Source organism: Saimiri boliviensis, chromosome 10 (genome assembly GCF_048565385.1).
Source record: "Saimiri boliviensis isolate mSaiBol1 chromosome 10, mSaiBol1.pri, whole genome shotgun sequence".
Classification (NCBI taxonomy): domain Eukaryota; kingdom Metazoa; phylum Chordata; class Mammalia; order Primates; family Cebidae; genus Saimiri; species Saimiri boliviensis.
Genome location: NC_133458.1, coordinates 68,268,305 through 68,290,823, shown reverse-complemented (window position 1 = coordinate 68,290,823; position 22,519 = coordinate 68,268,305). Strand labels below are relative to the sequence as shown.

General features: G+C 36.7%; 2 protein-coding genes across 18 annotated transcripts in view; one reads left to right on the top strand and one right to left on the bottom strand.

Moving 5' to 3' along the window:
- The window catches only part of ANKIB1 (ankyrin repeat and IBR domain containing 1), a 167,452-nt gene extending 165,671 nt beyond the window's left edge, over positions 1 to 1,781 (bottom strand). For 2 of the 5 annotated variants that reach the window (XM_010345292.3, XM_010345286.3), the window contains exon 1: positions 1,555 to 1,707. The gene's annotated coding sequence lies outside the window, so the exon portion shown is untranslated. Of the gene's footprint in view, positions 1 to 1,554 lie in introns of all 5 variants that reach the window. The other 3 variants (XM_074379413.1, XM_010345282.3, XM_003921199.4) reach the window with 2 other exon arrangements.
- Positions 1,782 to 2,098: 317 nt separating this feature from the next.
- Positions 2,099 to 22,519, top strand: part of KRIT1 (KRIT1 ankyrin repeat containing) — a 43,188-nt gene continuing 22,767 nt past the window's right edge. For 3 of the 13 annotated variants that reach the window (XR_012512099.1, XR_012512098.1, XM_074379426.1), the window contains exons 1-13: positions 2,140 to 2,284; positions 3,040 to 3,180; positions 6,744 to 6,847; positions 7,722 to 7,881; positions 11,240 to 11,332; positions 12,463 to 12,592; positions 13,691 to 13,934; positions 14,386 to 14,501; positions 14,780 to 14,923; positions 17,042 to 17,198; positions 18,197 to 18,304; positions 20,774 to 20,930; positions 21,655 to 21,806. Coding sequence is in view for 11 of the 13 variants with exons in the window: in XM_074379426.1 (XP_074235527.1) it covers positions 3,174 to 3,180; positions 6,744 to 6,847; positions 7,722 to 7,881; positions 11,240 to 11,332; positions 12,463 to 12,592; positions 13,691 to 13,934; positions 14,386 to 14,501; positions 14,780 to 14,923; positions 17,042 to 17,198; positions 18,197 to 18,304; positions 20,774 to 20,930; positions 21,655 to 21,806 (1,572 nt within the window). In the remaining 2 variants the exon portion in view is untranslated. Of the gene's footprint in view, positions 2,285 to 2,335; positions 2,487 to 2,507; positions 2,656 to 3,039; positions 3,181 to 3,956; positions 4,105 to 6,743; positions 6,848 to 7,721; positions 7,882 to 11,239; positions 11,333 to 12,462; positions 12,593 to 13,690; positions 13,935 to 14,385; positions 14,502 to 14,779; positions 14,924 to 17,041; positions 17,199 to 18,196; positions 18,305 to 20,773; positions 20,931 to 21,654; positions 21,807 to 22,519 lie in introns of those variants that run through there. The other 10 variants (XM_074379421.1, XM_074379419.1, XM_074379422.1 and 7 more) reach the window with 10 other exon arrangements.

Genomic DNA, 22,519 nt, shown 5'->3' with positions numbered 1-22,519 from the left:
CAGAAACTGACCAATTTTACAGAAAGCAAAAGCCACACCCTTAATAATACACTCAACTCTGTACAGTGCTTGGTTTCTGTGCTAAGTACATTTCCAGACAGAGAGTTGGAGCTACATCTCCTGAGCCTACTTCAAATTAACATCTGTGAACAGTGAGAAGTTACAAATCAAATAATAAGCCCAAAATCAACTGCTGAAAGGAGGTTGGGGGGGGGGGAAATCATTAAATACCTCCATCTTTCTTAATGAAATGACAATGCTTTTCCGCAAAACAAAACACCAAAGCTACCAGTTCATACTACACAGTAGTTTGCAGAATACCAATCTACAGTACACAGTAAAATTATTCTTAAATTATCGTTTGCTTCCTATGGTGCTCTGAAAAGTAGGAATGCATGAAGTCAGATAAGGGCTATTGTTCAATCACTGACAGCATTAAAATTATCTTTAAATCTAATTTCTGGAAAGTTCTGCAATAGCAGTTTAAAAAGTAAATCAAATTCTAATGAGAAAAAAGTCTAGTTCAAAATCAGAAAATACACTTTGAAGATATTCACAATTTAAACTAAGAAGCAAGAATGTCACAGGCAGCAAGGTGTGTAACATCTGTGAGTAGCTGATACAAAAAAAGATTTCTCTGGAATTAAGGATTGAAAATACTTATCAAATACTATCTAATATGATCTTTTTAAGTCTCTTGTCTCCACTAACAAAAGCTTCCAATACAAAGATTTTCACACCTTACGCATACCCACATACTTCACAAATTAAGAACTAGATGAAAAAAACTAAAATTTAAAGGTATCTAAAATACACTATTTGAAACAGCAGAGACTTATCTTTACATTCATCTATCAGACCTACTAGTAAAGATCTTCTGAAATGGATCGTCATTTCAAACAAGATTGTTCGATCTGCCATTCCGTATGAATGGAGCTAGGGAGACTAATTCTCAAAACCTTCTCAGGAGATGCTTTATTACAGCTCCAGTTTCAATTTCCTGCGACTCAAAACAGCTACGTACAGAAAATAGCTCATACATAGGGAGAAAAATCAGAATACAGGGGAGCGCTCCACTCTTTTGTTTTGGTGGCAGAAGCTGCGAAAATAAAGGTTCACTGGAACCATCTGCACCTATCCCCACCCATCACAGCCCTGCAAAGCACTTTTACCCATCCGTTCCTAAAGACTCTCTAGCCCCCGAGATCGGCAGAATCCGTGGCTTTCCACGTCTCAAAGGATGGGCGGGGGAGGCTGCGAGGAAGGACACAGATCCTTTGAGGACAGAGGGACAAGAAGATGTAACCAGATGGGGAGGATGGGACGCGTCACGGAGACCCGGAGGCTTCCAAATTCCCTGGGAGAAAAGCCCTTTAGGGGAAACAGAGAATGCTGCCTGTTGAGGGATAAGGACAGAGGGACAATGCTCCGAAAGAGGAGGCAGGCACACTCCTAGTAGATCCAGGAGGGCGTGAACTAGGTAGCTCTGAACTCGGAGCCCAAAATGGGTAGAGACAGCCTCAAGCAGAACCGTACCGCGAAGCTGAGACTTACGGTTACTGCTCCCGCCGAAGGTAAAGGTCGGTGGACCCTGCAGCTCCGCAGTTCCGCCTCCGCCGCCCCTGCCTCTACCGCCGAGCTGATGACCTCAGGTACCCCGCCGCCCCACCCACCCCGACGGGTGCCCGTTCCTCGCCGGCCCGGGTGCACCCGACAGGCGAAGGCTGATGTGGCCGAAGGTGCGCACTGGCGGCCCGCGAGCAGTACTGCGAGGGCCGGAGGCGCCCGCGGCGAGGCTCAGACAGGGAGGGTGCCCCCCATCCCTCTCCGGCCGCCGCCGCGCCGCCTCACTCTGGGGAGGGGAAGAGGGGGCGGTGGCTCTTGCCTCCGCCTCGCGGTCAAGTCCGGCTCATGCTCCAGCCTTGCACGCGCTCAGGCCAGGCCGTCCTCTTCCCCTCCCCCGGCTCCGGCTCCGGCTCCGGCTCAGCTGCTGGCACCCCCGACACCACCACTCTAGTCTCCTAGTCTCCTGCCACCAGCCCCTGAGACTGCAGGTCCACCAAAAAGCAGCAGGAACGGCAGCAGCCCGGCCGCCGACCCGGAAGCTCTTCCTCCGCCAACCGCGAGGCTGCAAAGGGTGTGAACCCGGAAGCGATTTCCTAGCCACGGTAGCTGCAGGGTGGAAAGCTAAGGCCTTTGAAGACCTGGGAGCCAATAGTTTCGGGAGAGGGTGAGGGGTGAATGATGCTGAGGTGCGAGGAGAGGGAAGGACAATAAAGAGCAGGTGGGCAAGAGGGTCTCGGACTCCAGAGACCTGAGCTTTTGGGGCCGCGGGTGGGGCACCGGGTGGGGAGCGCGGGGGAATACTCCGGACGGCTTGGCAGCTGAGGGTTTGTCTGTCACGGGAAGCTGGGCCAGGCTGCTGTGCCTGGGAGAAGGGAAGGAGGAATGAGAAAGCGGTGACGGTCCCTGCCCCGCCTCGCCAGGTGACTGTACCACTCATTTAGTTGATGTAGCGGCCGGAGAGGCACTCGCGGCAGTCTGTACGGGTGGGACCTCTTGGTTTCCTTCGGGGAAACAGAAGGAGCAAGTTCGACTCCAGCGAGGGAAAACAGAGGTGGGAGACTGAACCATCTCCACATCTGGTTGCCCCAGGCAAGGAGTTTATTTTCCACATTTAGTTACAGAGAAACCAAAGCCACTTTTTGGGTGGAAACTCTTTGAGCAAAGAGACATTTTTCCCTGGTAGTGGACGTTGATGGGTGGTGGCGCAGGAAAAAACCTCCCAGGAAGAGTGATTACGTATTTTTGTCATTGCAGGGAAAGCGATTCACAGCTTGTTGTTCTAACTCACTTCTCCCTCTCTAACTCACTTCTTGCCTCTACACCTTTTTCCACCTTTTAAGGTTTTTTTGCTTTCATCGCTTTTTCTGCATGGTGTTTTTAGCCTCTCCAGAAGTCTTTTATCTCGCTAGCCTAACTCAGGATCTCAGCCTCGTTATTTTCTTACTCTTCAGGAGTGCTTATGTGTCTTTACAGTTTCTGTTTGCAAACACTGTCTAGCATACTAAGAGGATATTAGCAAACCTGTTCCATGGACACTAAATGGCAGTTGTACACCTCCCCTCACCAGTCATAGTGACAACCAGAAATGCCCTCCATATTTTCCAGTGATGCCAGGTAGGTGCCACCTCCCAATTAAGGACCACTTACACCACTTTATTTATAAGGTCTCATTACTTAGGCAGTATATTATCATTTGTGCCTAATATTTTCTAGAATAGAGTGAGACATATAACAAAATGCCACGTTTCCTGTTCTTATTCAGTTGAACCCTCATCTCAGACTCACTCTAAACATACTGCAAACTCTGATTATACCTTTCTCATATTTTAGCTCAAACTACTCATTTTCTATCAATTTGTATGTGTTTCTGCCTTAGCAGTTTTACCTTCTTCTGTTAGTTGCTTTTGTTATTTTCCTGACTTAAGCCTTCGTTTCCTTCTTTCATGTCTCTGGAAGAATGTAGATTTTAATTAGTCAAGTAGGAATAGTTCTTGAAAATGGTTGTAAAAATATTTTGGGGACATGGTAAAAAAAGTATTTGGTTTAAAAACAAATACTGTAACAAAAAATGTTTTTAAAAACAAATGTAACTCATAGTTATGTCATTTTAAAATCACATTTGTTCACCTTTTAAATTAACTTTCAGAGTTCTGTGCCATAGTAAATATTCTAGGGAGGTGATGGGTATTGACAAAGTGCTTTGCTAGTAAATGTTTTCTTAACATGAGTTGACCAAGACAGGAATTGATTTGCTTTAAATTGTGTTCAGAAAACTAAGAATTACTTGATGTGTCTTTTAGGTGTGTAATAGAAAAAATGGTTTCTGTAATTGTGCCCATATATCATACAGTGTATTCACAATACAATGTCTTTCTTTTTGGGGCTTACAGTCTGAAATTCATCTGTCTCATAATTTGTAAAGGTTTATTATCTCGAAGTCAGTATTAATCTGTGGTGAAAAGTAATTGCTAAATAGAAATTCTGAGAAGAAAAAGGCCTCATCCTTTTCATATGCCGTAGGAAGGTCTGTTGCATGAGGTGGGTTTTAAGAATGATCTTATGAAAAAATTGAACTGAAAAAAATTTCATAAAGGATATAATGATAAAGAATGATATGTCCTGAAAACTTGTCACTCAATGAAATGTCTCTATCCTAATGTTTTACTGAATTTTTTCTAGTGAAATATCTGCAGGCTTTTTTTGGACCTAAATCAATGATTTTAAATTCTAAAATCAATTAAGTTTTAGAATTTAAAATAAATTTTTAAATTATTAAAATTATTTTATTTAAAATTTTTGTACAATAGTTTTAGTGGTTGTTTTAATCTTAGGCTAAAGTTTATGTAGAATGCCAAAAGTTACTGTATTTTAAAAGAATTTCTTCTTAAGGTAATTTTACAATCATAAGGCACTTTTTAATTATTATTTAGAGAAGTGAATTAAAAGTTAGAGTGATATTTTCTTTCTTTTTTTTTAATGAATGAGAGGTTCTTATGTTGCCCAGGTTGGTTGGCCTCAAACACACAGCCTTGGCTCCTCAAGTGCCAGGACAACTGGCCTGAGCCACCACAGCCCCAACATCTTCAATTACCGTGGAAAAAGCAGGATAAATTACTCAAATAACATTCAAAATCCTTTCTTGAAAATGGTCTCTCTTGAGAGTTGCAGCAGTAGGGAACTCATTAAATATGAACGGATAATTTTAATGCCTAATGGTTTTTTAAAAAACTGAAGAAAGTTCATCTCAACATAACCAGGAAAGAAACTCTTTGTTCAGTGTTCTTTTAGAAATTTGCTGACAAATAAATGAGGAGAACCTTTAAAAAAAAAAAAAAGGTAAAAAATATTCAGTACAGAAAGATGCATTTTAGTGTAGCCATGGAAGAAATTAGTAGTCAATGAAGAGAACTATTATACAACCAAGATTGTAGTTGAAATTCAGTCACTGGTTGGAAATTGTGCGATGGAGACTTAAAATTTAGAGGGCAAAAGATATGCATGTACAGACACACACACACATACACACAGTGACTATATTTGGAATAAAAAATTTGGATTATTGCTGGGCATGGTGGCTCATGCCTGTAATCCCAGCACTTTGGGAGGTCGAGATGGGTGGTTCACTTGAGGTCAGGAGTTTGAGACCAGCCTGGCCAATATGGTAAAACTCTGTCTCTACTAAAAAATGCAAAGATTAGCTGGGCGTGGTGGCACATGCCTGTAATTCCAACTACACAGGAAGCTGAAGCAGAATTACCTGAACCCGGGAGACAGACGTTACCATGAGCCAGGATCGCGCCACTGCACTCTGGCCTGGGTGACTGAGTGAGACCCTCTATCAAAAACAAAACAAAACAGGCCGGGTGTGGTGGCTTATGCCTGTAATCCAAGCACTTTGGAGGCCAAGGCAAGTGGATCACCTGAGGTCGGGAGTTCAAGACCAGCCTGACCAACATGGTGAAACCCCGTCTTAAAAAAAAAATAAATAAAAAATAAAAAAAGTAAAAAAAAAAATTGAATTATCAAGAAAATTGATAAGGGAAATGGAAAAGATTCTTAAATCACCATCAGAAAGCTTTTATCAACTGACCAATGGTTTTGGTTCCTTGATAAGCACCTCCAAAGAAAATTATATACTGTAGCTCATCCAAATGTCTAATATCAAAATTCTCCCTGCTAAAAGTTCTGGGGTAAATGTCAATGGATATAAAACAGCTACCATTTCCAGCTTCCAAACTGTTAACACTATAACTAACATTCACCTTTGTAATTTATGGAAAAAGTGTATGTTATTCTGAATTACTACTTTGTCATTATTTACAAGATATTTTATAATCATAATCACTTTTTTTGGCCCCAAAGGCAGAAAGGCAGATGCTTTTTTTAAATTTTTTTATTAAAAAAATTTTTTTTTTTTTTAAAGATGGGGTTTCACCATGATAGCCAGGCTGGTCTTGAACTTCTGACCTCAGGTGATCCACCCACCTCAGCCTCCGAAAGTGCTAGGATTACAGGCATGAGCCACCACGCCCAATGAAAGGCAGATTCTTACTATGCAGTTAACACCTATGAAAATGTATATCCCTATTTTAAAAGGGAAAAAAGGAATACAAAGGAAATCTTACATTATAAGCTAAGGTTTTGAGTAGTTGAACAGTAGAGATACAATCAAAGTCATTTCTGGCTTGCCTTTTAGGCACTATATATTCCAGGATAAAGAACATTTTATTTATTTTTATTTTTTTCAGCATGATTATGTGGAAATAAAAGTTTTCAATTTAAGATGCATTACTTTGGGGCCAGGCGTGGTGGCTTAAGCCTGTAATCCCAGCACTTTGGGAGGCCGAGGCGGGTGGATCACGAGGTCAGGAGATCGATTCTGTCCTGGTCAACATGGTGAAACCCCGTCTCTACTAAAAATACAAAAAATTAGCTGGGCATGGTAGCGCGTGCCTGTAATCCCAGCTACTCAGGAGGCTGAGGCAGGAGAATTGCCTGAACCCAGGAGGCGGAGGTTGCGGTGAGCAGAGATCGTGCCATTATACTCCAGCCTGGGTAACAAGAGCGAAACTCCATCTCAAAAAAAAAAAAAAAAAAGGATGTATTACTTTGTTTTTTAACTTGCCATCAAATGTGTGATCTAATCTTTCAAGGGATTTTTTATTTGTTTTATAAAGCAATGGGAAATCCAGAAAACATAGAAGATGCATATGTTGCTGTTATTCGTCCAAAGAATACTGCCAGTCTCAATTCTCGGGAATACAGAGCTAAGTCATATGAAGTAAGAACATTTAATAATAATTTATTTCTACCATTCAATGTCATTCTGTATTATCATTCACATATAAAGCCTTATATCTTGTAAATTCTTACTAACAAGCCAATTATTTTAGGTCCTGCCCATTATTTTGTATATTTTCTGCTGTGTGCCTTTTGACCATTTGCTGTTTGTTGACTTGTAGGTTATGAGCTATTAAAGGTCTTGTTTGAGTTTTTCTTAGAATATATAGTTTTCAGTTTTAATGCAATTTATGAAATGCCTCTCAAAAATTAAAAAACCACTGTAAAAGTCAGCTCACTTAAAATTTCAATCAAACTTTGTTTCTGTTTATTTTCCCAACTATTTTTAACAATTCATTTTAAAATACCTTTTTGCCTTAAATTTTAGACAATTAAGTTACTTTTCTGTAGTCTTGAATTTATTAGTAAACATACAATTAAGACTATATGTACATACATATATATAACTGAATTATCTTTTTTATACAACAGATTTCAAGTGATATGAAATATTTCTAACTTAATTTATCTAGCATTTTCTTTAAACTGCTTTTTTAAGGTTGTCTGAAACCTGTTAAAGGGCACTATAGGGTTTCTCAGTAGGCTACTGCTTCAGTAGTGCTGTAGCTTACCGTTTCTCACTCCTGGCTACACTGTAGAATCACCTGGGGAACTTTTAAAACAGTAAGAACCAGGTTCCAGACATTCCAGTTTAATAGGTGTGGGATGGGGCTGGGCATTGCTATTGTTTTAAAGCTTCCCAAATTATTCTAATATGCAGCTAGAGTTGAGAAAGATTGCTAGCTTATTGTAGCATTCTAGGGCAAGTACCCTTTATTTTAAGCTTTCTCTTAATGTTGTTTTTCTCATCTAAGATTTTGTTGCATGAAGTTCCCATTGAAGGACAGAAAAAAAAGAGAAAGAAAGTTTTATTGGAAATGAAACTGCAAGGCAACAGTGAAATAACACAAGGCATATTGGATTATGTAGTAGAAACCACCAAACCAATTTCTCCTGCAAACCAAGGTATCAGAGGTAAGAAACTTCTTTTTTAAAAAACACATTGTTTAAAATACTTGTGGAGAAAAATCCTTTAAAAATATGCATATATTAAATGTCTTTTTATGTTCCTTTACATTTAACAAACTTGCAAAAAAACTCAAGTATTTTTTAAGGTACATCCAAGCTATTTCAAGATGTAACTTGCAAATGTTTTAAAAGTTGAAAAGTATTTAAAGAATTCACAATGTTAATAATTTGTTCAATAAAGAGAACGTGAAAGAGTGGTTTGAAAACTAAGAGGTATAAATTACTTTTCCTTTTTATTATTATTATTATTATTCACCTGGGTACAGGTGGGCTGAGGCTGAAAAGGGCGTCAGCCATAAATTACCTTTTCTAGAAGTATAATTCCCTAGGTAAGTGTCATTGAACTACTATTTCTATTTCTCTACTTCAGGACAGAGGAAACTATACTCATCTCTTGATAACTAAGTAAAAGTTAATACTCATGGATTAGGGAAAGTCCTGTAAATTACCACATAGCAGAGGGTTTCTTCCCATTTGATCATAGAAAGAGGACCCTTTTCTGAAAGTCAGACTGAATTGTGGAAGTATTAACCCTGAAAGAATGAGGCCCCATTTAAAATATTACATAATAGATAGACTTTGAAGGTGATTAAAAATTAATGATTATTTTCTCAGGCTGTAGAAACAGATAACCGTCAAACATTATAGTAACTACAAACTATATCTAAGATTCACTTACTACAATAGAAAATAAAGCTAATTCAAAAAGCAGTAGAAAACAGTTGTTAATGAGGTAAAGCATACTTCTATGCCTGCTTTTTCGGTTTTTCAAAACTTTCAGTGTTTTTGTTCCTGTTTTTTGACATTTTTACAGGGATTAGTTGTTTGATTCATCTGTTTCAGTAAAGAGATTGTTTTTGTTGCAGAGGTACAGCCAAATCCTGTGGTTCGATTTATTAGTTATTTTGGATATTTGTTTTCTAGAGTTACATAACTGAGCTTTAAGCCTGTGTTTCATAACTTTTGGAGGTACCATTCACCGTATTTTAGCTCCCTGATAGGTTACTTCCCCTAATTGAACCTGAAGAGTTTTTGTTGGTTGGGACTGTAAACCTTTAAACTCAGGATTATAAGAAGTTCCTGTGGCCAGGCGAGGTGGCTCACACCTGTAATCCCAGCACTTTGGGAAGCCGAGGCGGGCAGATCAGGTCAGGAGTTTGAGACTGGCCTGGCCAGTATGGTGAAACCCCATCTCTACTAAAAATACAAAAATTCGCTGGCTATGGTGGTGCACACCTGTAGTCCCAGCTACTCAGGAGGCTGAGGCAGAAGAATCACTTGAACCCAGGAGGTGGAGGTTGCAGTGAGCAGAGATAAATGCCACTACACTCCAGCCTGGGTGACAAGAGTGAGAGACTCCATCTAAAGAAAAAAAAATAGAAATTCCTACATGTGATCTTTGATAAACACTCCAAGTCTCATAAAGAGAATCTCTTTCCTCTCATTACCAGATTCACTTTATAATAAGATGATCAAGAAAGCAATCTTAGCTTATTAAAAAGGTTGAGGGAGCTGTTGTTTTTGCGAATCAAGGCACGTGAGGACTCTCTTTGGATGCAATAGATTGGTCAGCCTTTTCTACCTCAGTCTTGGACTTCTCTGATAAATTTTCATCTGAACTTGATCTACTGTTGCCAGACTGTTAAAGTTATCAGGGTCTATCCTGACACTAAATCCCTGAGACAGAAATCTGATTAGCCTAAATCACATATTTGAGCTGACAAATCATTATAAACAAGTTATAATTTGTTATGAATTAACTAAGTTCTGCAGCTAGGTCCATTTACCCAGAAGGGATGTGGAAGAGATGTCACTGTTAACAAAAACTTCTTCTGGCCCAGAGGGCTGGGTAGTTTCCCCTAGGAGGAGTTATTAGTGGACAGTCACTGTGAAATATGTCTGGCATAATTTTGCCTTGTATACTCAGACATAAAATGTACTATTATATTTTTAGGGAGCTTTTAAGAAAATAAAGTAGAAAATTTTAATATATTAGTGAGACATACTATATCCTGAATATCTTGTTTTTCAGAATCTACAAAATACCTTTGAAGTAATATGATTACTTATATAAATATCGAATGAAAATCACAAATGACTATTAGCAGTAGTTATGCTTAACATTTTTGTACAGTGCTGTATGTCATTTACAAAACATTACCACACTTAATTATACATGAAATTCTTAAATTGGTCCTGTTGATATGTTCATATCTATAAAATGGGAATGTAGGCATAGGTTGTCACCTCCTATAAGCAGTTTCCATTGGTAGAGGAATTAGGACTAGAACCTTCATCTCCTAACTTGTCAGTGCTTCCCTGCCCCACTGACGGATCTCACAGTTACATATGTAATTTGCAAAATAGGCAATTAAAGAATCCTAACTGGATTTGGGGAAACATCAAGGCAGGAAAGATTAAGTAGAGACAAGACTTCAAGCCAGACAAAATAAATAGTGCCTCTGAAGTATATTAGAAAGTTGTTCTGTATCTAACACTTAAATTTTGGACAAGTGTTCATTTTGTAAAATAATTGGGGGCTATAATATAGATTTGAATAATCACAAATATTGGCTCTGATTATTTTCTGAATAAATCAATCTATTTGAAGTCTTACATCATTCACCTGCCCACAGAAGGCATCCCTGCCAGCTAGGCATTTCTACCTGGGTCAGGAACAAAGTTCTGTTTCTTAGGGTGAGGAAATTGGAAGCGTTGAAAAATATGACAAAGGTCTAGAGGATGAGGGGTTTTAGAATACAATACTTGGTTATTATTTATAGCCCCCTTACTGCCAATTCAGGAAAAACAGATTAAGAATGATAGTTAGAATTCAGAACAATAGTTTGTATCTCAATTAGAGTTTAATAAAACCTGAAATTGAGGATGGAGGTTAAATATTAAATGAAGAGCTATTAAACATTAAGACTTTGAAACTTACATATGCCAGAATATAATAAAATTCTTACTATCTCTATCCTAGTCAACTGAGGTAGTATATGCCTATTGACCCTACAGGGTACATTGTTGTTCTGCTTTCTCAGTTCTCAACAGAACAGTTTTCCTTGCTATGCTTAGGAAGCTTCTCTAGGGGGTCAAGACCAGGACCCTAAATCTACAAGGATTGTCCACAGAATGATTTTGCATTTATCACTTTTTATTAGTACACATAATAAAATTGACAGTATATTTCAGTTCCTCTTAATGCTGCCTTTTAAAATATCTGTTTTCTAATTCTCATGGTATTTTATAAGATTTAAAAGTGTATTATTTTTGTGTTTGCTAACTTTTTAAAAATGATTAGGAAAACGAGTTGTACTAATGAAAAAATTTCCTCTCGATGGAGAGAAGATGGGCAGAGAAGCATCATTATTTATTGTTCCATCAGTTGTCAAAGGTAAAGTCTATGTGTCTTATAAATCTTTACGTACTTTAGATGCTAAGTACAAGTCTATTGAGAAACTTAGGAATTTGTATTCAGAGTTACTATTATAATATTATAAAATACATATTTTAAAATTAATAGAAGAAGGGAAATATGTAACTTAAAGATATTTTAACTTCAAAATAACATACAGGTTGACTGAACAGTAATGTTTTTGTTTTAGTTTTTAAAAGTAAGATGATTAAGTGAGGATGGAAGGCATAATTGAAATTAAGAGTGCTCAGGTTGCAGTAAAGGATTTTTCTGAAGATATGTCATAGATAAAATAGAAATTGATCCTTAAGTATTCTGGAAAATTAACAGAGTATGATCAGAACCTATACTGTATTTGGGATAAGAGTCAATAATATTTCTAAAATAATCTGCCTAGAAGTATTGGTAATATTTTTAAAAAGGAAATCTAATGTGAAAATATAATATTTTATTCCTTTGACACCCTAGCATAATAAACAAATTGAGTTTCAGTATAGACCTTACAGTCCTATAATTTTGTGACCTTGGGCAAATCTCCTCTTTTATCTTTAGCTCTTCATTTGTAAAATAGGGACTGTATTGCTACCTGCTCCCACTTGTTTCATGGTGTTGGAAAAATTCAGTGAGGTATTGGATATTAAATCACCTTTGAAACTATAGGGTACTGGCATCATGTAAGATAGTAGTAATACTGATGATATACTGTATTAATCACCCACCATGGACATCCCATTAGCCTGCTGCTACAGGGTACTCACATGTATTTTATTAGCCAGCTCTAGCATTCCAGATATATGTTTCCAGGCATACTTAGGTTAAAAAGTTCAATATCTTAAGTAGTGTTGGAAATCTTACTAATGAGTTTTACAACATTGTTGAGGAAGAGAAAGAGGAAACAGTGTCTGCAGTCCTCCAAAATTCTAAATGTGGCATTTACCTGAGTTGGCAAGGTCACAGAGCTAGTCATCACTTGAATCCAGGCCTTCTAATTCCAAATCTAGAATAATTTATACTTAACAAGTTTTAATTTTTTAACATATATTTGTAGATGAAAACATGCAGGTTAAGCCTTTTATATGATAGCATAATTCTTCATTTTTCTTTTTCAGATAATACTAAATATACATATACCCCAGGATGCCCAATTTTTTACTGCTTACAAGATATTATGAGAGTCTGTAGTGAATCCAGTACTCATTTTGCTACACTTACAGCAAGGATGTTACTAGCCTTGGATAAGTAAGAAATGCCATTAAAAGTATCTTTTAATTAATCAAATACATGTTTATAGTAAAAATTAGTTCTGATAGAGAAAGACACTTTGAAGAAAATAATGAAAATAATATATGTATTAAGAAATGGTAAGTTTTCGGCCGGGCGCGGTGGCTCAGCCAGTAGTCCCAGCACTTTGGGAGGCCGAGGCGGGTGGATCACGAGGTCGAGAGATCGAGACCATCCTGGTCAACATAGTGAAACCCCGTCTCTACTAAAAATACAAAAAACTAGCTGGGCGTGGTGGCGCGTGCCTGTATCCCACCTACTTAGGAGGCTGAGGCAGGAGAATTGCCTGAGCCCAGGAGGCAGAGGTTGCGGTGAGCCGAGATCGCGCCATTGCACTCCAGCCTGGGTAAGGAGAGCGAAACTCCGTCTCAAAAAAAAAAAAAAAAAAAAAAAAAAAAAAAAAAAAAGAAATGGTAAGTTTTCAATTATAAAAATGAAAAAAACCAAGATAAGGTTGTCCTGGCCTGCATACAGAATGTTAATTTTATTTTTCAGAAATGGCAAACACTGCCCTGACTTAAGCATTAAGATTCCCCTGTTATGAAACTATACATTTAACATTGAGTTAATCTCATCAGCGAATAAGTCATTCACCCTCTTATGTCTTTGTCTTTCTGTAAGAACAGGGCTAATCTCACCTATATATCAGTAGTTTGAATTTTAAAAGTACTTTTATGTTTTTTTGAAAGGAGTTTCTATTACTATAATGGCATATACATTTTTAAAAAATATTTGCTATGTCCATTAACAAAACTTTTATTAATAATGAAGTATTTGTACACTGACTTGATCTTTACAAATCATATGAACATATTAGCACATGTACCCCTAAAGTATGTAGAGTACTATGCATGTTTTTTTATTATTAAAAAAAATCAATTTGCAATATAAATAAAAAATATTTAAAATAATGAAGTACTTAACTAACACAAAATTGAAATTATAAAAATCTGGAGGTAGTATTTACAAGTATCATATATCAGAGTTAGACAGTAACCTACCTTTTTCATCTTCTCTTTCAAATGGTACTTCTACCTCTTTTTTTAATTTTGCCAGGTGGTTAGATGAACGTCACGCACAATCTCACTTTATTCCAGCTTTATTCCGACCTTCTCCTCTTGAGCGGATAAAAACTAATGTCATAAATCCTGCGTATGCTACTGAATCAGGTCAGACAGAAAACTCACTACATATGGGCTATAGTGCACTAGAAATAAAGAGTAAAATGTTAGCCCTAGAGAAAGCAGATACCTGTATTTACAACCCTTTGTTTGGATCAGATCTTCAATATACAAATCGGGTAAGAGTTGAATGAGTTTTCACTCTGATTTAAAAGATATTTTGTCTCAAGTGTAATTTTTTTTCTGAGATACACACATCTTACTAATTATAAACATGTAGGCCTGATACAGTGGCTCACACCTGTAATCCCAGCACTTTGGGAGGCCAACGAGGGTGGATTGTCCGAGGTCAGGAGTTTGAGACCAGCCTGGCCAATATGGTGAAACCCTGTCTCTACTAAAAAAACAAAAATTAGCTGAATGTGGTGACGTACCACTGTAGTCTCAGCTACTCCAGAGGCTGAGGCGGGAAAATCGCTTGAACCTGGGAGGCAGAGGTTGCAGTGAGCTGAGATTGTAGAGCAAGACTCAGTCTGAATAAATAAATAAATAAAATTGTAAAATATAAACATGTAAACATTAAGATGACAAAGCTCTTAATGGATTTTTGTTATTGTTTTCCCTTTCTAGGTAGATAAAGTGGTAATAAATCCATACTTTGGTCTAGGAGCTCCAGACTACTCAAAAATCCAAATACCTAAACAGGAAAAATGGCAGAGAAGCATGAGCAGTGTCACAGAAGACAAGTACTGTTTCGGTTTTACTCCACATTGCTTTTATAAAAACTTACATTCTTACTAAGTTTACCTTGCCCCAAGGGAAAAAAAAGAGAAAAACAAAAAAAAAACTTACATTCTAATTTAAAGTACTGTTTAAAATTATGTATGCAGTTCGTATGCATTGTAATCACTATTGAGTTCACAGCTGCTTGGTGATATAGAGCTTTCATAGATGTGTCACATTTGTTTTAAAACAATTTTTACAGTCCTGTTTGTATTTTTCAAAATTTATTTTTAATGATTAGGGAACGACAATGGGTAGATGATTTTCCTCTCCACCGAAGTGCCTGTGAAGGAGATTCAGAATTACTAAACCGTCTTCTCAGTGAAAGATTTTCAGTCAACCAATTAGATAGTGACCACTGGGCGCCCATTCATTATGCATGCTGGTAAATTGGATACTTATTCTTTTCTTTTTAGAAAGAGTACATTTTTAATTATAAATGTTAGTGCCTCTTTTCAAAACTGTGCTCATTCCAGATGCTTTTTCTCTACCATGTTTGCCTTAGGAGTTTCCTGTTTTGATCTTAGATGATTGTATATGTATCAGTGTTCAGAATCCTAAGGTTTGCTCCATGGAAAAAGTACTGTCAGTGTTCTTAGGCATTTCCAGGTCATATAATAGGATACTTAATGACTAGTAAATATCATTGTAGAGTACAAGGTTACTTATTCACTTGTGCAGTTTCCCTTGTTTTGTATTGGGATTACATTATGTTTATCCTTATTGTAAAGTTTGCATGTGTTAACTACTTATGATTTGACCTTGCATCTTGCATCTTGTATCCCTTTAGTGCTTTGAGAAACTGTGGTTATCCAGATGTCCTCAAAAGCCTTCATTAGAACCACAGCTTTCCATTATGTTAGATACTACAGTTGGGACAGGATTGGGGTTAGCTCTTTCCACTAGTTGCACAGTGTAGCTCTTGGTCTCCTAGTCCTCTCACATAATTATTTTTCCCCTCAGTTGTGCTGAGTTGTTAGTGTTTAGAGTAGTAGTTTCATTTTCTAGAAAGGATATGATAATTTTTTACATCATTTCTGTGGGACAGTTGCTCTTGACCTATTGTTTAAAGTAAGCTTCCTTCACTAATTTAAGAAGTACCGCATTATTTACTGCCTTGTTAAATGTCCACAGTGTCTTAGTTGTATTAGATTGAGCAAGGTACTTCACTTCTCTGCATGTCAGTTTATTTACCCATATATAAAATGCAATAATTAGATCATTTCTAGAGTTTCTTCCAACTCAAAATTCTTTTGATTTCTCTGATTCTAATATTTGTAATCAAGCAGCTAATTATAGTTGCTTTATGTGTGTGTGTATACATAAAAGATCTTTTTTCTGTTTCCTTAAAAATGTGCTCTTATGTTTCCTATTATATGAAATTTTATTTATTTATTTATTTTTTTTTTTGAGACAGAGTCTTGCTTTGTCACTCAGGCTGGAGTGCACTGGTGTAGTCTCAGCTCACTGCAACCTCCACCTCCCGGGTTCAAGCAATTCTCCTGCCTCAGCCTCCTGAGTAGCTGGGATTACAGGTGCCTGCCACTACACCTGGCTAATTTGTCTATTTTTAGTAGATACAGGGTTTCACCATGTTGGCCAGCATGGTCTTGAACTCCTGACCTCATGATCCACCCTGGCCTCCCAAAGTGCTGGGATTACAGGCCTGAGCCACCACACCCAGCCAAAACATTGTCTTTACTAAAAACGCAAAAATTAGTTGGGTGTGGTGGTACACACCTGTAATCTCAGCTACTTGGGAGTCAGACACAAGACTCTCGAGCCCAGGAGGCAGACGTTGCAGTGAGCTGAGATTGTACCACTGCACTCCAGCCTGGGCATAGAGTGAGACTTAGTCTCAAAAACAAGATTCAGTTCAAATTGTTCTTCTATCAAAACACTTTACAGGTCCATTGAGACAAATCATATCTGTTTTCTGATATTTTTAAAGCATTAATAAACATTACTGTACTTAAATTTTACAGCATTATGTAACTTACCCCACGTTTATGTTTTCCTCTGATTATACTGTAAACCATTCAGAGTAAAGATGACATATTTCGTATATTTTTGTGTCTCTCACATTTTCTAATATAGTAACTATATATAGAATTATGTCTTTGGGACTATTTTGTAAACAGTCAGGCCTAAGTGAAAAGCATTCTTAGTACATTTTCTTATATGAGTTACTTTTTGTTTCTGAAATGATTTTTGACTAATGATATCTAACTTTTGTACTTCATGTGGGATGTTTCTTTGTCATCTGCTCTCTCTTGAATTAAGGTTATATTTTCTTCCAGTTTATCAGAAACAGAAGCAGTTTAATTGAACCAGAATGATTAATAAGAAACCCCGAAAATATTATGTCACTATCTTCAAAATCCTCTGCTCTCTGTCCTAGAAAATTCTTAGATTTATTTGAGATATCATCTAAAACTTGGAGTTTTAAAAACATTTCAGATGACTTTTTTAGGTAAGGTTTTTTTTGTTTTTTTATGTACAGGTACGGAAAAGTTGAGGCTACTCGCATATTGTTAGAGAAAGGAAAATGCAATCCAAACCTTTTAAATGGACAACTTAGTTCTCCTCTTCATTTTGCTGCTGGAGGAGGACATGCTGAAATAGTACAGATTCTCCTAAGCCATCCAGAAATTGATAGAGTAAGTTATTTTCCAGGTTTTTAAAAATAATTTTCAAGCAGTGAATAACAAGTAATGACACTAAAATGTACAATTGTATGCTTTAGAGTTCATCTGAAAAATAAAAATAAATTCTATTACCTTATAGAATAAGTAATGGAATATATGGGTTATGCTTTTGAATATACTTTTTTAAAGATTTTTTAAAATACACCTCACATAAAACTTACATTAACCATTTTTAGGTGTACAGTTCAGTGGCATTAACTACATTTACATTATTGTACAACCATCACTACAGTCTGTCTTCAGAATGTATGTAGAATTTAACCTCTTTTCATTTTATATTGTATTTCTCCAAAAAATCTTGAAGAAGGAAAAAGATTTTCCAGAATTTCATAAAGGAAATTCATAAAAAGTGTATCATAAAGGGGAAAATAATAGTTTTTTTTGTTTTTTTTCTTTCTTTTTTGAGACGGAGTTTCGCTCTTCCTACCCAGGCTGGAGTGCAAATGGCGTGATCTCAGCTCACCGCAACCTCTGCCTCCTAGGTTCAAGCAATTCTCCTGCCTCAGCCTCCTGAGTAGCTGGGATTACAGGCACGTGCCACCATGCCTAGCTAATTTTTTGTATTTTTAGTAGAGACGGGGTTTCACTATGTTGACCAGGATGGTCTCAATCTCTTGACCTCGTGATCCACCCGCCTCGGCCTCCCAAAGTGCTGGGATTACAGGCATGAGCCACTGCGCCTGGCGAAAATAACAGTATTCACAAAACCTTTGTTATGTCTATATCAGAACTTTTAAGAAAACAGTAATCATATTGATTAGTGTTTTGAGTCTTTTATCTTTGCAACTCTTGTTTATTTAAATATAATCTGAAATAAGTGTAGTTAATATTTACTTAGTACTTGACAAGATTCTTTTTTTTTGAAACTTTGATTAATTGGATGACATTTTCCCTTTGAATAACATAGTATGTAATGCCTTTTCTCTTCTCCTCCCCTGCCCACATTCTAGCATATAACAGACCAACAAGGAAGATCTCCATTAAATATTTGTGAAGAAAACAAACAAAATAACTGGGAAGAAGCTGCAAAATTATTGAAGGAAGCCATTAACAAGCCAGTAAGAATTATCTTCATAGTTAGAGCCAAGCATAGTATTTAAATTAACAAGATTTAATTTTGAAGATCTGTGGTAATAATGGAAAGACAAATGAATAGATGCCTTCCTTACTGCTAGAAAACCTCACTGTAGGCCAGGCATGGTGGCTCACGCCTGTAATACCAGCACTTTGGGAGTCCAAGGCAGGTGGATCATGAGGTCAGTAGATCAAGACCATCTTGACCAAGGTGAAGCCTAGTCTCTAGTAAAAATACAAAAATTAGCTGAGCGTGGTGGAGTGTGCCTGTAGTCCCAGCTTAGGCAGGAGAATCACTTGAACCCTGGAGGCAGAGGTTGCAGTGATCTGAGACTGTGCCTTTGCACTCCAGCCTGGCAACACATCAAGACTCCATCTCAAAAAATAATAATAATAAAATAAAAACCTCATTGTAGACTGTATAGGTATTACATTTGTTATTATCCCTAACATTTGGACATTTATTCTTGCATAACAAAATAAAACTTGCAAAAATAAATAAATAAAACTTTCAGAACACTTAAAATTCATGTAATTTCTATACTTGATATGTGGATTACACATAATTTTAATCTATTCATTGATGCATATCCCTCTACTTAGGCCTTTTAAGCAACATTTTATATTTTTCTCTAAAAGCATTGCATATCATTCATTAGTTTAGTCTCAGCAAGTTAGTTTATATATAACAGACTCATTTTCCTCCTCATAAAAGTAAAATAGATGTTTCTAAGCTTTTTTATTCTGCTAATTCAGCCTGGCCTTTCCATCTAATTATACCTAGAAATAAACTCATAAATCTAATGCTGGCACACATAGCTATTAAAATTATAATTGCATAAAGTTTAATTTATAATCAGTAGTGACATTAAAATACAGAAGAATTAACAATGAGAAGAAACTCAGTTATGCCTGAAAGTTATGATGATGATAAAAATTATCATTAATTTAATTATTTGTGTTTTTGTGAGACACAGTCTATGTTGCCCAGGCAGGAGTACAGTGGCTGTTCACAGACAATCATGATGCATTGTAGCCTCAACCTCCTAGGCTCAGGTGATCCTCCCACCTCAGCCTCTTGAGTAGCTGACACTACAGACATGTGCCACCACTCTTGGCTATCATTAATTTAAAAACTGTTTGAAATAAAAAGATTTATACAAACAAATAAAGTATAAAAGTTTATATTCACAGATATAACCCATTTATCTAAGCCTGTCCAGGCATTAACTATCAGCTATACAATAAGTATTTGTTGAATATCTCTGTGAATTTAACATGACAAAATGATGAAAATTGTAAGGAATATTTAGTCTCTGCCTTTAAGTAATAGTACACACATACCACACACTCATGCATTGTGTCAAAAACACTTTAACTCCAGGAGCATAAGACAGAGTCAAGGAAATAGATAAGACAGAGTCAAGGAAATAGATAAGTAGTACAGGAACCCTTATGTTATACTTTGCAATTTATTTTCTAACTATGGAGTTTTAACACATTTTTATTCCTGACATAATTTTTATATTGTGAATGAATAAGAAGGATGAAGTCCTTTTATCCAAAATGAACTGGCCTGGAAGTTATTTGGGGACATCAGTTGCTTCCTATCACAATAAAAATCCATTGAGAAGGCCAGGCGCGGTGGCTCAAGCCTGTAATCCCAGCACTTTGGGAGGCCAAGGTGGGTGGATCACGAGGTCAAGAGATCGAGACCATCCTGGTCAACATGGTGAAACCCTGTCTCTACTAAAAATACAAAAAATTAGCTGGGCATGGTGGCGCGTGCCTGTAATCCCAGCTACTCGGGAGGCTGAGGCAGGAGAATTGCCTGAACCCAGGAGGCGGAGGTTGCGGTGAGCCGAGATCGTGCCATTGCACTCCAGCCTGGGTAACAAGAGCGAAACTCCATCTCTTAAAAAAAAAAAAAAAAAAATCCATTGAGAATGCTACTACTCTCTGGAATTTTCTAAACTGGGGGAAGGAAACTGGCTTAAAGTTCATTGATAGCTTTTACCTGCAAAGTTTTCCATCACAAATTCCTCTTAGGACAAGTTACTGGTGGTACACATTTTTGTTGTATTATTTGTGACCCACTAGACTCATGAAGTACTTGACTAACACTAGATTCAGTAACCAAGTTTGTGTCTCTCATATGATATTTACATTGTACATTAAAGGTGCTAACACATCTTGTCAAAAGAATTTGACATTCATTATTTTTTTAAGTCATTTTCCTTAATTTCCCAAACCTAATTGACTGTAGAACATCCAGAAGAAAATATTTCAGAAAATACAAATAATGGAAGTAAAATGCTTTTAAACCCAAGAGTGTTTCTGATATTTTTCATGTTAGAAATTTATAATAAAGCACATGAAGTTGAAGGAAAGTATCTTGTTAGATTGTGATGTATAATTTTTAAGCAGGTTGCATAAATTATCATTTCTTGTAGTATGAAAAAGTTCGAATATACAGAATGGATGGATCCTATCGTTCTGTTGAATTGAAGCATGGAAATAATACCACAGTGCAGCAGATAATGGAAGGAATGCGTCTCTCTCAAGAAACACAGCAATATTTCACTATATGGATTTGTTCAGAAAACCTCAGTAAGAAAGTTTTTATTATATTATAGTAAACCTCATTATTCCTTTTTGGGAGTGGGTTGGTAAAAAATATAACTTCTGTTTATTCTTGACTTTTAAATTTTGAAATATGTTCTTCTCTTTTATGTAAATTATTAGTGTTCAAACTGCTGAAACAGGTAAGTCCCTGCCCATCCCCTTCCCTACTTCATTCAGAGCATTTTTTTTTTAATAATTAAAAAACAAAACTTTTCCTCTTTGGCAATGGCATTTGATTTTAATGCCATTAAACGTTGTGCTCATACAACTTGCCTTTATTTTTTGTGCTCATTTTGAAATAATACAAATGTTCTTTTTACATTAATTTTCTATTTAAAATCAACCTAATGACACTGTATTTTTGTTCCTCAAGGTATTACACATACATAAAAAATTTGATTGATGTGATTGGTTATTTAATGGCTTACTAGTATGTTTTTAACACAGAATTCTGCATATGTCATAAATAGTCTATAATGGAATTAAGGATTTTCTAAACATTTGATAAATTTCATATACATTTGATAATAAGCAGTTACCCACAAATTGGGTGGTAATGTTGATTAAAATGTTCATATTAATTTTAGATTTAAATTTAATTTGTAAATATTTAATATAAAAGTGCAGATAGTTGAATACAAAGTTTCTATGCATTGATATAATTGATTTATTTTTACATTATCATTTATAAAGGAAAGATGTTTTTCAGGCCTTCAGCTCAAACCGTATCATAAACCCTTGCAACATGTTCGTGACTGGCCAGAAATACTTGCTGAATTGACTAATCTGGATCCCCAAAGGGAAACACCTCAGCTTTTTCTAAGAAGAGATGTGAGACTTCCTTTGGAAGTTGAAAAAAAGGTTTGCTTGGAAATCTTATTTACAGTTATTCAAATGCACAAAGTCTATTGAATTTCTATTGTAAGCACTAGAGGTAGAAATTGAGCTTACATCCTTATATCAATCCTTACATCTCTGTGATAATTGATGGAGTTTCAGTTGATCTACTTACAAAGTCCATTTCTACTCCCATTGTCCTAAGAATACAAAAGAAATAGGGAAGCTATCATAAAGAAAAACAGCAATCAGATGTGGAGCCAAATTATACAGGAAAAAAAACCAGTTTAAACTAGTTAGGAAGTACACTATCAAGGATAAACTTAGTAAAGGGCTAATCAGTTGTATACCTTTTGAAGGAAGAAAGAGAAACATTGGTATGGGAGAGAACAGAAAAAAACATCCTTGGTGGATAAGATTATTATTTGCAAAGGGAACAATGTGAAAGTTATTCTCGATAGTCCATTAGTGGCTCATCTTTTTTTTTTTTTTTTTAGATAAAATCTTGCTCTATCCCCCAGGCTGGAGTGTAGTGGCGTAATCTTGGCAGACTGCACCCTCTGTCTCCCGGATGCAAATGATTCTCCTGCCTCAGCCTCCCAAGTAGCTGGAATAACAGGCATGCATTACCACACCCGGCTAATTTTTGTATTGTTAGTAGAGACAGGGTTTCACTATGTTGGTCAGGCTGGTCTCGAACTCCTGACCTCGTGATCCGCCTGCCTCGGCCTCCCAAA